Source organism: Cheilinus undulatus, linkage group 11 (genome assembly GCF_018320785.1).
Source record: "Cheilinus undulatus linkage group 11, ASM1832078v1, whole genome shotgun sequence".
Lineage (NCBI taxonomy): Eukaryota > Metazoa > Chordata > Actinopteri > Labriformes > Labridae > Cheilinus > Cheilinus undulatus.
The window spans coordinates 45,883,400-45,897,156 of NC_054875.1; the positions used below are offsets into that span (position 1 = coordinate 45,883,400).

The 13,757-nt window shown below is 37.7% G+C and overlaps 2 protein-coding genes across 2 annotated transcripts in view; one reads left to right on the forward strand and one right to left on the reverse strand.

The window, feature by feature from the left end:
* LOC121517796 (tubulin alpha chain-like) overlaps positions 1-13,757 on the reverse strand; it is a 1,079,624-nt gene that overhangs the window by 488,697 nt on the left and 577,170 nt on the right. The gene's annotated exons all lie outside the window — the stretch shown is intronic.
* The window catches only part of LOC121517790 (nucleolar protein 4-like), a 246,354-nt gene that overhangs the window by 69,802 nt on the left and 162,795 nt on the right, over positions 1-13,757 (forward strand). Inside the window, exon 4 of the mRNA XM_041799822.1 lies at positions 6,209-6,318. Within this exon, the coding sequence (XP_041655756.1) occupies positions 6,209-6,318 (110 nt within the window). The remainder of the gene's footprint in view (positions 1-6,208; positions 6,319-13,757) is intronic.

A 13,757-nucleotide genomic window follows, 5' to 3' on the forward strand; every position in this document is an offset into this window, starting at 1 on the left:
GATACTGGCTTTGCTTTATATTTTGCTTCATTTAGCCATGCTAAATGTTAGCGCTATAAACTGGAAATCAGTTCTTCTTCACTGCTGGAAAGCACATCATGCATGAGCTACCGCTTTCAGAGCAGCATAGAAGAACCAGAGGACCCACTGCAGCAAAAAAGATTAGTGTCTCTGTGACAGTTTTTCTCTGAATGTGATCGTTAAAATGGCTTCCAGACCAGCGTTGTCATACAAGACAAGAAGTGACAGTGTAACAAAAGTTAAATAACTTTTGAACCATACATCGCTGCCTCTTAGTTGTTTTTCCTCCTGAAGCTAGCCATTGTGTCATTCCACTGAGACTATTAATGCCTTTGAATTCCTTGCTGCAGCATTTTGAGTGAGCCTGGAGTTCATTTAATCAAATTACGATCATTTATTACCACTAGCCCGAATGCTAACTCAAATGCTAACTGCCATATTTGTTTGGGTCTGTCAGCCAGTTTCAGGCTGTTCAGTAATCACGTTATGGTGCCTGAGTAGAGCATAAGAGAGAGAGAGAGATCCTGTGATGCAGCCCCCTGTATTATTATTTTAACATTTAGGAGTAAAATTCAATAATCAGCAGAAACACAGCTTTAGTGTCACAGAGATGCTGTACATTATGATTCTATTTGTTGATCCATGTTTTGAGTCAAATATAGGTTGAAAATATTTTGCTAGTTTGCACAGTCAGTCTAGAAAGTTCATCTGGTATCGGGTCAGTACTCAGTATTGACCGATACCCAGCACCTTGGTATCGGTATCGTATCGGGAAGGAAAACATGGTATTGGAACATCCCACAAAATGGTAACTGCAGCTGAGGAGACAGAGCTGGTGCTGATGGTTCTGCTGTCAGAGACATGTTTCTCTAGCTTCATCTGCAGCCTCATGTCAGACAGGAAGTCTTGTCCTAAAGCAGAGCTGGGATGATTGTTTAATTTCATTTCTGGAAAAGATGCTCAAAACTTTTGGATAAGGACAGAAAATCCAAACAACATGTCCCTTTTTAAGAGAAAAAGAGAACACGAAGAAAGATTGATGTGATTGTCAAATAGACCAAAGGTTGACTTAAGACAGCTGGGACTTTTAATTGATTTAAGGATTTGATAAACATCTAAAATCACTTTTTTGAGATTATAGGAGCTCAAAAACTGCAAGAAAGCACTTATACTGTTAAATTGACATTAGCCAGATGTTTGTGAAGAGAAAACTGTAAAATATTGTAAGTATTAAGGCTGACATAGAGGGGTTGTGCTGGTCTAATGACTAGTTTTACCCTGATTGGTCATTTGAACAGCTGATTCATGCAGAAACAACTCTTTACACTTAGTATGGTGTTGGATATCAGGGTAGCCTTTCTCTAAACATATTCTTAAAAAAATATTTTTTACAGTAATAATAAAATCTTGAGGCTGATATCATCTAAATCCTCCCACATCATCAATGTCTTGACCAAACAGAGGTCAGGAACCTCATTTTGACCACCACGTATCAGCTTTGTGTCACATAATCAGTCAGTTATCACTTGTGAGTGTGTCTCCAGAGAATACACAGTCTCTGTCTCTGTTCCTCAGTGAAGACTGTCAATCACCAATCAATGATGACGCTGCTGTCTGTTGGTCTAAGCCGTATTGATCCTCTGGCCTATATTCATGTCCACTCTGTAGACGCTGCAGATGTTAGGCACGTCTTTATGAGGCTGGGAGATAAATGACTGAGGAAGCAAGGGCAGAGATCAAGAGATAGTTAGCTTTCTAACACACCGTTTTCCTAAAAACAGGGATAAAACAGCACCTTCTCTTCTGCAGAACACCACACCAGACACTTAAACACTTTTCTAAAAATGGTGATAAAGGAGTAAACTTCATGAAAAGAGACAGAGGAGCAACCACTTCTGCTGGATGTGTTTTATAAAAGCAAGAAGTGATTGGCAATTTATTAAATTTCTGTTTTAATCAGGATTTTTCTTCCTACAATCATGAAAACAATACCACTGGTTTTATCAACAGGTTTCATATGTGTGTGTTACATGAAGCTAACCTTTCCTTCTCGTACATCACAGTGGATGCTCTGCACCTCACAGCTAAAGAGCTCTCACTTTATTTTAAGTGAGGAGCATGGCACATTCTTCTGTTAGACTGAAAAGAGAGAGAGAGCTAAAGAAGATGACAGAAAGGCAGCCATTAAAGGAAACTATTGAAGAATGGCCATATTGTTTTTCTCCTGTAGTGGTTTTGTATATTTTAGGAGCTGGTTTAAGTTTTGACTATATTTGTTTATCAGTATTATTTTGACAGCTATTTTAAATTTAGTCTTACTTGTTTTAGTCATTTTTTAACCTTTATATGTTTTGTCTTGTTTTAGTCGACAAAAACTAAAAAGCATTGCAATTCTGTTTTAGGTTATAAAAGAGCCATTTTACTTTAGTCAGCACTTTTACCCACAATATTAATTCTCTTTGCTTGAATCTGGTCTGAATCATATTGAGTGTTCTAAGCACCCTGCAAAACATGGTATCCCTGCTTTCTACAGCTGAGAGGCTGAGGAACTACAGATTCTCCTTACCTAACAGCTTGTGCTCTCTCCTATCATGGATTTTGAATGTTTAAATGAAAAAAACAGAATTATATTTCAGTCTCATGCCTCATAAAATAGGTAGTTTTCAGTCATAGTTTTAGCCAACAAAATTATCGCTGGTGCTAATGGGACTTAGAAAGATTTCAAAGAAGTTGCACAAATACTCAAAAGACACAAATCAGACATAGATAACAGAAAGTAAAGGAGAGAACGTCTTATTTAGGGCTGGACAATTGATTGAATTTTGATCGTGATTTCAATTTTGGCTTCTCACGATCATAAAAACATTATAATCGAAGAAAAATTATAAATGTGTGCTTCAAAGTGTGTTACTAGTGTTTTTTGCATGGTGCAAATTTTGCAAGTTTCACAGGAATGCATGTAGATTGGATAATAATTTTTATTTATTGTTTTTTATTGCTACTAATATATTGTTATTATTTTACTTGTTACTAATTTATTTTTGATTGTTCTTTTAAGTTGTGGTTCAATAAATACTCAAATTTTGAAATCAATGAATAATCGTGTTTATTAATCGTGATTTCAATATCAATCAAAATAATCGTGATTATTATTTTTGCCATAATTGTCCAGCCCTAGTGTTATTTTACACAGCAGTGAAAGTTTCTCAACAGGCAAAGTTACAGCTGTGCAGATGAAGAATAAGAATAAACTAGGAAAAAAACAGTAGCATCTCTGAAATTAGTAATCAGAAATGAAATTATGTCAAATAGGATAAAAACTACAAACAGTGAGTAAAACAGTGATGTAAGCTACAGTAATGCTCTATATTAAAAAAGAAATAGATGTTGAACAGTAGAGAGAGAGAAGGAGAATGAGAAGGAGTTTGAGTTACTGAAAGGCAAGATTGGAGGACTAATCCTAGTATGAGTGAAAGTCAAAAGTAGAATTTTTAAAGTTTTGATCAATGAGCTGTACTGGAGTCAGACTGCCTCTGTGTGCCTGTGATGCTCTGCCTCCAGCACAAGAGGGTCCTCTAGTGTTCGCTCTCTGACACAGCAAGATATCAGACCTCATTATCAGTCTAAAAGAAGACCGAGCAGCTGTCAGTTCAAGGGGTGGGGGCGTAAGTTAAACGTATAAAAGCAGTGTCTTAGAAAATCCATGGAAGTCATGTAAGGACATTTTTAAAGCAGTATTCAGAAGAAGAAACAGCAGAAATAGCACAGGGCAGCAGCTCTGCAGTACAGACCCACATCATGTTCATGTTGATGGGCAATAGGAAGATGATGGTTTGTAATACTGATAAATATTTCCTTCAGTTAACTCTAAGTTCATTTTGAGTGTATGCAACTTTTGATCTTTTTATAAATGAAACATTCAAATTCAGACAATCATACAAGTGTGTTACAAATCTAAAAGCATTTCTTTAACATTCAATAAGAATGTTAAAGAAATGACACCAGGCTAAAGTAAGGCATGAAAATATGATATCAGATCAAAATAAATGAAAAGAAAAGCATGTGATTTACTAAAATGTCCTTAAATTGAGTCTAGATAAAAAATAAATAACCTCAACACTTTACCAAATGTTACAAAATCATGAATATAATTTGTAGAGGAGATCATGTTGAGGGTAGTGAGGAATTAGGAGAGTCATTCTTTGCTATTTTAACTCCACCCACACTTATATTTAACCACAATGAAGCTAAAATGACAAACATTATTACTCTGTGTTTAAATTGGGTGATAAAATACTTAAACATGTCATCGATAAATATAGTGTATAAAAGTGGACTGTTAAATAATTTCAATCTTTAATTACAATTAATTTCTGTATCTCTGTAGTTAATTGCAGTTATGTTACCTATTTGTTGCATTTTGAAATCCTAAATTTCACTATTTTTATGTTTTTTTCTTCATTTTGGATTTTTGGAGTCTCTTAAACTAAGGGCAACTGACTTCCTGTTTGGACATGGACCTGCTTTTATTTGAGAGAAAATAAGGAACAAAGATTATGACATGAACTTTACCTCAGAAAAAGGACACTGTTAAGGACTGAAGAGGAAACTGCATAAATGGTAAAAAGATAAACATTTGATATAACAAGGAGAAGGTGACTTTTGACTTGTCCGCTGAGCTGTCTGTGAGATTTCTTTTTACAGTAAAATGAAACATTAAGGAGCAGCAGAGGACTGCAGAGAGACTCTGGTGGCTGGACCAAAATGTGTTAAAAGGAACTATAAAGCACGAGATCAATACAAGGAAGTAATTTAATGCACTTATTATTAGGGAGGATTGGAATTGGATTTTTGCCTGTGTGGTTCGGCCATAAAAATTGAATAGAAACTGAGACTTTAGCTGATTTAGGTCTTTTGTTCCAGCCTAAAACTTTAAAACTGTTTTTTAAATACAGCCATAAATTACAGCTGATACGGCCAATATTTACAGCCATTACAGCCCAATATGTACAGCAGCTAAAGGCAGATATTTACAGTTGATATAGATTGATATTTACAGCTTATATAGGCTGATATATACAGCCGATGTACAGTAGGTTGATATTGACAGACATTATAGGGTGATATGCACAGCCTGTATGGGCCAACATTTACAGCTGATAAATGCCAACATTTAAAACTTTTAAAAACTGATATTTACAGCTGATATAGGCAGGTATTTAAAGGCCGTTAAAGGTTGATAGTTACAGCTGGTTCATATAAAAATATTTACGTGATATATACATGTGAATATTATTAACAGCTAATAATGCTTGATATTTAAATTTGGTACAGGTTGATATTTAAAATCATTACTGGTCAATATTTACAATCATTACAGATCAATATTATAGCAAATATAGGTTGATATTTGAAACTGTTGCAGGGCAATATTTACTGCTGGTATAGGCCAATATATAGGCCTGCTGAAACTGCTATGCAGATAGTTTTGTGAATCCTCACTAATTATGGACCTCTCAATTGTAATGAATGCATAATTGCTAACAACCCTAATAAAACCAAAACAATTGAACACAGCATGACACATTGATGGCATTTAACCCTGATTTTAAAAAATGAATATATAAAAAATAAATAAATAAATTAAAGGGCATAGAAATTAAATTTGAGAAATTGTAGGAAAGGTACGTTCTGAGGTAAAGGAAATATAACACAACTTTAGCCATTTTTATGATTAATTTAAACATTTCAGTGCAAACAATCTGCATACTGAACTACAGATAGACCCTGAGAATAATACACCAGCCAGTGCTGGCTTATTTAATATGACTATTATTTTAGAGATGCAAATTCTGAGCCTGCTGCCAAACCTTCCACCAGCAGAACTTCATCAGCCCTTTGTCCTTAACTCGTTCAGTGCCATTCCCTGCAATTCTTTACCTCTTTGTATTTCCGCATGTTACATATCTGGCATATTCTACCATAAAGAAGGGTATAACAGGCTTTGGAGGAGCTTGTTTTTCTGCTGTTATGTGAATAATGCAGCTTTGCAAGGACAATGAACACAGGAGGAACAAAACCACACAAGTATCCGTCGGAGAAGTGAGCTCAAAGTAATGGGATGATTATACTCTGGGTACTATTTTCACCTAAGACGTCTCCTACTCTCCTCTTCTTTTCTCTGCAGAGAACGACAGACCGAGCTCCTTGGTGCTGGAGGTGATAGACTACAACATGCCTCTCACCACCACCTACATGAAGCAGATGAAGCTGCAGTGCATGAACAACAACAACAAGGTATGTGAGGACACCGACAGAGCTGCATGTTCAGCCTCACAATCCGGATTCTGAGTTCTGAGCGTGTTGCTGCCTGAGAGCTCAAGAACTTCCATGGAGAGAATCATGGAGTAAATCTTAACTCTGACAGCAGCTTTAAGGCAGAAGGTTTGTGGTTTTTTTCACCGGAGTATCGTTTGTTTGTGACAGGTGTGTAGGAGGAAAACAGGAGGCCCACTAATGCTCGGTAGGAAGAAAACTCCCACACAGCATCTAGCAATTAAAATGGAGTAATGAGACAAAAATATGTTTTTTTTCAGTTCTGACGCTCGCTGAGGTCAGTAGACCAAAACCATTTCTTCTTTAGTATGAATCAGTGCTGCTGAGTTTATTGTCTACATGAAATTTATACAGACTTAATGGAAAATTATTCATGCAAGCTTTTAAAGATGCTAATTTTCTGTCAAACTGGTAAGAAAAGTTGGATTACCTTAATCTCTGCAACATTCAGCAGTCTATCATAATCTGATAGATGGTGCATGTCTTGGAATGGATGTTAATTCCAGGGAAGCTAGCAGGTGACTTCCAGGGAAGACTTCCTTTTCCATGTGGCCCTGTCTTGGTCCATGACATCTGACACCTCAATGTCGAGAGCATGGACCTGGAGAGGAAGAGGGACTGGACCACAGTCTTAAGATAGACAGTGGGAAAGGAAATGGAGTCATCTAAAAAAACACTTCCAACCGGTCTTTCTGCAGAGTGCAACTAGTGACTCTGCTTTCATTTGTAAATGGCATAATTTTTGTAGTATTTATTAGAAATGCTCCTCTCCAAGTCTCCTAGAGCCGCTCTCTCATTTGGCAGAATGCTCTCAGCAGTGCAGTAAATCCCTTCCCATCTTAATCTGCTCTTTTATCTAACCTAACTGAACTAATGCCTCACTTAAGCATCAGTGAAGCATTCATTATTGATTGTAAGTGACATAAAAAAATAAGTTGATAATGTTTTAAAATGGCGTTAACAATTTTCAATATGATATTCTCACAATTAAAGGGAATGCAGTTTGCAAAAATAACATCCTGATTCAGATTTGTAAAAGTTAAAAGTACAAGCTTCAGCAGGTCTTTTGTGAAGGAAAGAACAAAACAACTTTTAAATTGCAAATTGAAATTTGCTTGTGATTTTTCTGCTTCAAGTTGTGGTGAGCTGACGTGAAAACACAGCAGGTAAAAGTCCTGTCCTCTGCCTGTGAAAGACTTTTATAAACAAAGGACTGTGGAAGATTTCAGGGGTAGTCTGTCTATGTGCATGTGTGAAAACAGCTTTATATTGTTCTCTTTTACTTTATCTATTTTTTTTCTATTTATTTTAGGCTCTTATTAGTAGAACTGGCTCTAGGAGTAATGCACAAAAATTGCAATGTACCGGTGCAAAAGGCAATAAATATCTAAACTTAGCACAAAAAGAAAGATAATTTGTGTTTAGTAGATTATTTCTTTGTTGTAACAATCCTTCTTGCCAATAAATCTTATACCATTGGAATGCCTGTTTATTGCCATTTTAAATGCCACATTTGTAAGGAATGTGCATTTCCTGGATGAGCAGCAGGGCTGAGTATGTGGGTTTCACCCATGAAATATTTGACAAATCTTCCCTGCCAAACAGCTTATTCTGCCATTGACTCTTGTTTGGTGTTTGGTTGATTGGATGATTAAAGTCTGAAGAAATAAGACATATTGGCAATTTAACAGTTTATTCGTTAAACAAACAGGAGCCTCAGTAGCGTGTGGAAGAACCATACACAGCCACAACAGTCTGGCACCTCCTCCTCATGCTGGTCACCAGCCTGGTCACACACTGCTGCAGGATGGTATCACATTCTTCAACCAGCATTTGTCACTGGTCAGCCATTGTGGTTGTGTTGGTCACTCTGGCATGAACAGTTCACCCAGGCTGATCCCACTATCGTCAGTGGGGTTGAGGTCAGGACATTCCATCCTCTCCACTCCCAAATTCTGGAGGTAGTCTCTGATCAATCCTGCTCTGTGGGGGCGAGCGTGGCTATCTTGGAGTATAGAGTTCGGGCCCATACGGGATTGCAACTGGTTGCAGAATCTCATCTCCACTTCCTTCTGCATTGAGATTGCCTCCAATTAAGCCAGTGAGGGGGATGCCACCCCACACCATCACACTAACTCCACCAGAAGATGTTACTTAAGTTGCTGATAAGATAAGTTGCTGGTCCGGGTTTTTTGAAAAAACCGCTCCGTGCTCTGGCCAAAATCCTTCCGCTCGCGCTCCCCACTCGCTCCCGCCCGCTCTGCTCACATGCTCTGGTAGCTACTGCCTCCTTCTCCTCAAATGACGCTGATTAGTCAGGTACATTCTCAGACTGGGTACAGATTTGGTCTTTGCAGGATGGATCTGCCTGATGACAGACATGGAATCGGGACAATCCATCTGCTTTGCAAGGCTACATTTTGCCTCATGTAGAAATGTTTTCGTAATTAATACAAAAAGGACTCAGTGTGCAAGGTTTGATTATGACATTTATTATCAGAGCATAGATCCTAAGAATGCATCTGAAAATAATGAAACCAGTGTGTAGACCCTTAATCTTTTAATCTTTTTTTTGTTCATTTTCAGCTGTGATCCTCACTCCACTGAAAGCAAAAGTCTCTCTGCTTTGGTAGATTGCCAACAAATTCTATTTCCTCTCAATCTGAGATCCCCTAGTTTTACCTGAAGTTCTTCTGAGGATTTTGTTTTAATCCAGTGCTGTGCTGTCTCCACTCAGTATTTAAGCAGCTTGTGTGTGTAGCTTGGGGGTAGCGATTGGTGTACTCCACATTGTTCCCACAACAGCACCATTTTCACCAGCAGCTCTGCTCCATGTACCACAGTGACTATCAGCAGCTCACACTCGCTGTCAGTCATACTCCCTCTGTGTGTGAGTGTGTGTCTAGATAACGTTGGGGGGAACAGAGGGTTGAGCTCGTTCCAATTAAGCCGAGCCCCTGAGCGTCGAGTTAATTAGCTGAGGAGAGAGAGAGACACTGAAGTGCCAATTTGCATGGGAACGCCGATATATCTGCTCGTCCGTCTGTCCGTCTGTCTGTAGGACACAACCACACACCTTCCTCTACATCTGCTCTTCTCTTTTGCAGAGTCTCTCCTCTCCCATGGACACAAAACCACAAACTCAGTCACACCTGCACCAGCCTTGGTATCCTCTAACAGTTGGTGGCACTGTGTCAGTGTCGCTCTAATGACTTCAACCGACATGTCAACAAGGTTTTCATTATCACCCTCATGTCACAGTCCTGGTTTTTTCTCACTGTTTTTCTCTTAATTTGTGATGGCAGGGAAGTTATTTTTAAAGTTAGGTTTATTTTCTTTATTTGACTTTATCATTGAATAGAAAGTACATTTATTCTGTTTTGGCGGTAGAGATGTATAGATGATAAAATTTACATCCTACACCACATCCCATTCGGGGGAGCTAGAGCTTATAGCACCTGTCATTGGGTAGAAGGCCAGTCAATCACAGGCATAGTAAAATGTATCATGATAATCATGATGTAAACTACCACTGCTATTAGTGTTATTACAGTATTTAAAAAATCAATATTATTAAAAAAAATTCAAATATAAAATATTCATTATTTGAAATTATTTCATTAAGTTGGACATTTTAAAAACACAGGGACTATACAGAGGGACAGAAAATTACCAAAGTTACCAAAGAAAAACAGATAAGTCATATTGTCAATCCACATTCAAACATAAAATATCTTGATGTGTATACTCTGTGGAATACACACATCATGGAATTTTCTTTAGACTACATTTGCATCATTGTTTTAGTATTACATTCCTTATCTTAATTAAGCTAATTAACTTCTGTTCCGGTGATTTCCACATCGATTTATATTTTTGACTAACAGGAACTGCTCAAAAGTTTGGGAGTGCTTCTTATGGACTTTTTGAGCAGATTAGGAGCAACTAAACCCAGTAATTTCATACTCCCACAGTTTTTATTTATTTTTTCCTCTGAGCCAACAATCTACATTAGACTACTGCATTTTGTTTTTTATTTGATAAATTTATTTGACTCTCAGAAGTAAAGATAGGCAGAGGTTCACCAATCCGACAAAACTACATCTAAAAATTGTGGAACATTCCAGATAAAAATGTTCTGTAGCGTAAAAGTGCAAAGACTCTGGATATCCCACAGAGAAGCCATATGCCAAGAGATCCAGAAGTGCTTAAGTCTTCTCCACCAAAGCTCCTTCAAAATGGACTGAGCCAACATGGAAAACTGTTGTGTGGTCAGATGATTCCAAATTTGAAATTCTTTTTTGAGAACCACAGACGCCATGTCCTGTGAACTAATGAGGAGACCATCCAGCTTGTTATCAGTTCTAAAGCCTGCATCTCTGATGGTATGGGGTTGCATTAGTGCCTATGGCGTGGGCAGCTTACACATCTGGAGAGGAACTGTCAATGCTGAAAAGTAGAGAGAGGTTTTAGAGCAACATATGCTTCAGTTCTTGCGCTCTGTTTTTAATGACATTTTACATATCACTCCAACTTTTTTAGCGTTTGGGTTTTAACTTGTCTTTCTGAGGGTAAAGTTCCCAGGGCTACAGCTGCTGCTAAAGCCAGGACAGTGTACTGCTGCACTGTTTTCATATTTTCTTGGTGAGTTTTTTTTTTTAGAATAAAGGAAATATTAAGCACACAGAATTATTTAAAACATAAAACTGACTTTCTAACCACTTTTCTGTGATGCTTATGTGAGGATTTGTTGGTTTATCTCTGCTTCGAAATACTCAATGGATTACTTTTGCCTCTGTTTGAGTCAGAAGTAAACTTTTGATTTGGTCTTTTCATCCATCTTCAACCTGGTCCACTTCCACCCTCATATACCAACATGCGGATGTTATTTATTGTTTGTCAGACCAGACTGGCTTCAGCTCTGGAGCTGAAAGGGTTAAAGTGTAATGTTTTTGCAGACAGTATGGAACATGTATATATGTGGCGTGCGTGTGAGGATGAGATGGTGCTGCAGAAAGATTACAGTGTTCGGCCCAGAGGAGCAAAAGTACAGACAGGAATAGAGGAGCAATGACTCACTCACCTATAGAAATAACATAGGACAGGAGGGAGCATTAGGTTCAGTCTGAGTGTGTACTTTTGTGTTTGTGTGCAGTCGTGTTAGTGTGTGTTAGCTGGAGCAGACAGAGAACAGGATGGTTGAATAGCAAAGCTTTTTGTGAGAAAAGAAGGTCGGAGTCTTTTGTCTGGCTTGTGTTTATGAGCGAGAGTGGATCATCTATACTTTTACTCCAGAGACAGCATGAGCCGAAGGAAAGAAGGAGAAGAAGAGAGGAGGGTGTGCTGCATATTTGTGATGTGTGAATCCTCCACAGGCTCCATTAGCACTCATCCCAAGCCTCCGTTCATCTGCCCATCCCTTTATCTTTCCTCCATCCGTCCCCCATCCCAATTCAATAAGAGGAGGAAATTACCCAGGATGCTTCCTGGCAGGGGTGCAGCGGGGGGGTTGGGGCTGCTGCAGACAATGTAGAAAAGGGTGAGGAGTGAGACAAGAGGGGGAGGATGGAGTGATGGCAGGGCGGTGGCTCTGCCTGTCTGAAGGACGGAGGAACAGTTTGGGAAAATAATCAAATTACCATTTTTTCCACCAATTTTGCAATGTTGCTTTAATATGTGATTATATTTTAAGTTCTTCATCTTAATTATTTTTCAACAAATACACATAAGAAATCCCTCGATATTATAACCAAGACAATATGAGACAGATTAAATAGAAACTGTTCTTTCTTGTAGGCCAGGCCTTTATGTTAGGATGAAATTAGATGAGGTATGATACTAAATATGAGTCACATATTTTTGTTTTTCTGTTTCAGTCACAGTAGTACATTGACTGACTAGTTAAACTTACAGCCTTTGTTATCAGTCATCATATAACAGAACAAAGCTTTGTCAAACAGGTGTAGTGTGAAACATCAATAAGTCAGTAACAAATCACACAAACTAAGTATGAATTGCAGAAAAATTGAAACAATGCTGTGGCTTTACTATGCTGTATTTTTATTATTCAAAGTACAAACCTAATTCTGAAGAAGTTGGGGTGCTGTGTAAAATGTAAATAAAACAGAATGCAATGATTTGCATGTCATAAATGTCATAAATCCATATTTAATTCTTTATTATAGATGCACATTATTATTGGTGTGATACCGTTTCTTCCCAGATATTACATGTCAAGTGAATAATTGGTGTCAGCAGAAAATTCTGATTTTTAATATGAGTCAACTGATACTGGTTTTGTAAGGCTGATACTGATAGTAGCTCATAAGACCAACAACTGATATATTGAACCAATATGCATTTATTGTGACAGACGAAATGTACCACATGCGGAAGAAGTAAAATTGCCTGATTAAAAAAAAAGGAAAATAAACAGTTTAGCCCTGTCAGCATGAGGAAACAGCGCAAGGCAACACAGTAGAAAGAGGAGCTGATGCCATCCACTCACTGTGTCAGTGGCACTCAGGATTAGGTACTGACTGGCTAGTACTCATGTGACATCTAGCCAGTCAGGCTGTGTTGTATACAAGTGAGACTGTAGAGAGAGAAAATAAAGCCAGAGAGGAAGACACACTTTGCAATGAATCCAAAGAAGTGCACTTATTGATTAATTAACTTTATCAAATTTCTGTCAAATAAAATGGCGATACTGATAATTGGCCAAGTGCCAAATATCAGCAACAATAATTAGTCGATAATCGGTCTATCCCTAATTTTTGCAGCTGACATTTTAGCTATAAAATCTGACTATATCAGCTGTAGATATTGGCCATATGAACAAATACCTTACTGGAGTTTTAGTCAGGACCAACATACGCACGTCATCTGACATCTTTTTCTTTATTCACCATAATTCCTTATTTGAAGGACTGAAATTTGTTAATTTTGTCATCCTCAAACTTTACATTGGGTGTATTGAGGATTTTAGTTTTAGGTTTTGAACTACATAAAATATCAGAATCAGAAAAAAATTTGTACATTTCTGCATATCGACAAAAATCCTATATTGGCATCCCTATTCATAATAGAACATAGACAACATATCAGATGTTAAAACAGACATTTTACCAAGTCATGAAAAATACTCTCTCATTTTTAATTTAGGGCTGCAACACATCTCAAAAAAGTAGGGACAGGACAACAAAAGGCTGGAAAAGTAAGAGGTACAAATAGAAAAAACAACTGGAGGGGCATTTTGCAACTAATAAGGTCAACTGGCAACAGGTCAGAAACATGACTGGGTATAAAAGGAGCATTTTAGAGAGGCAGAGTCTCCCTGAAGTAAATGTGGTGGATGTTCAACACTGTGCAAAATTACTTCTAAAATTGTGGATCAATCT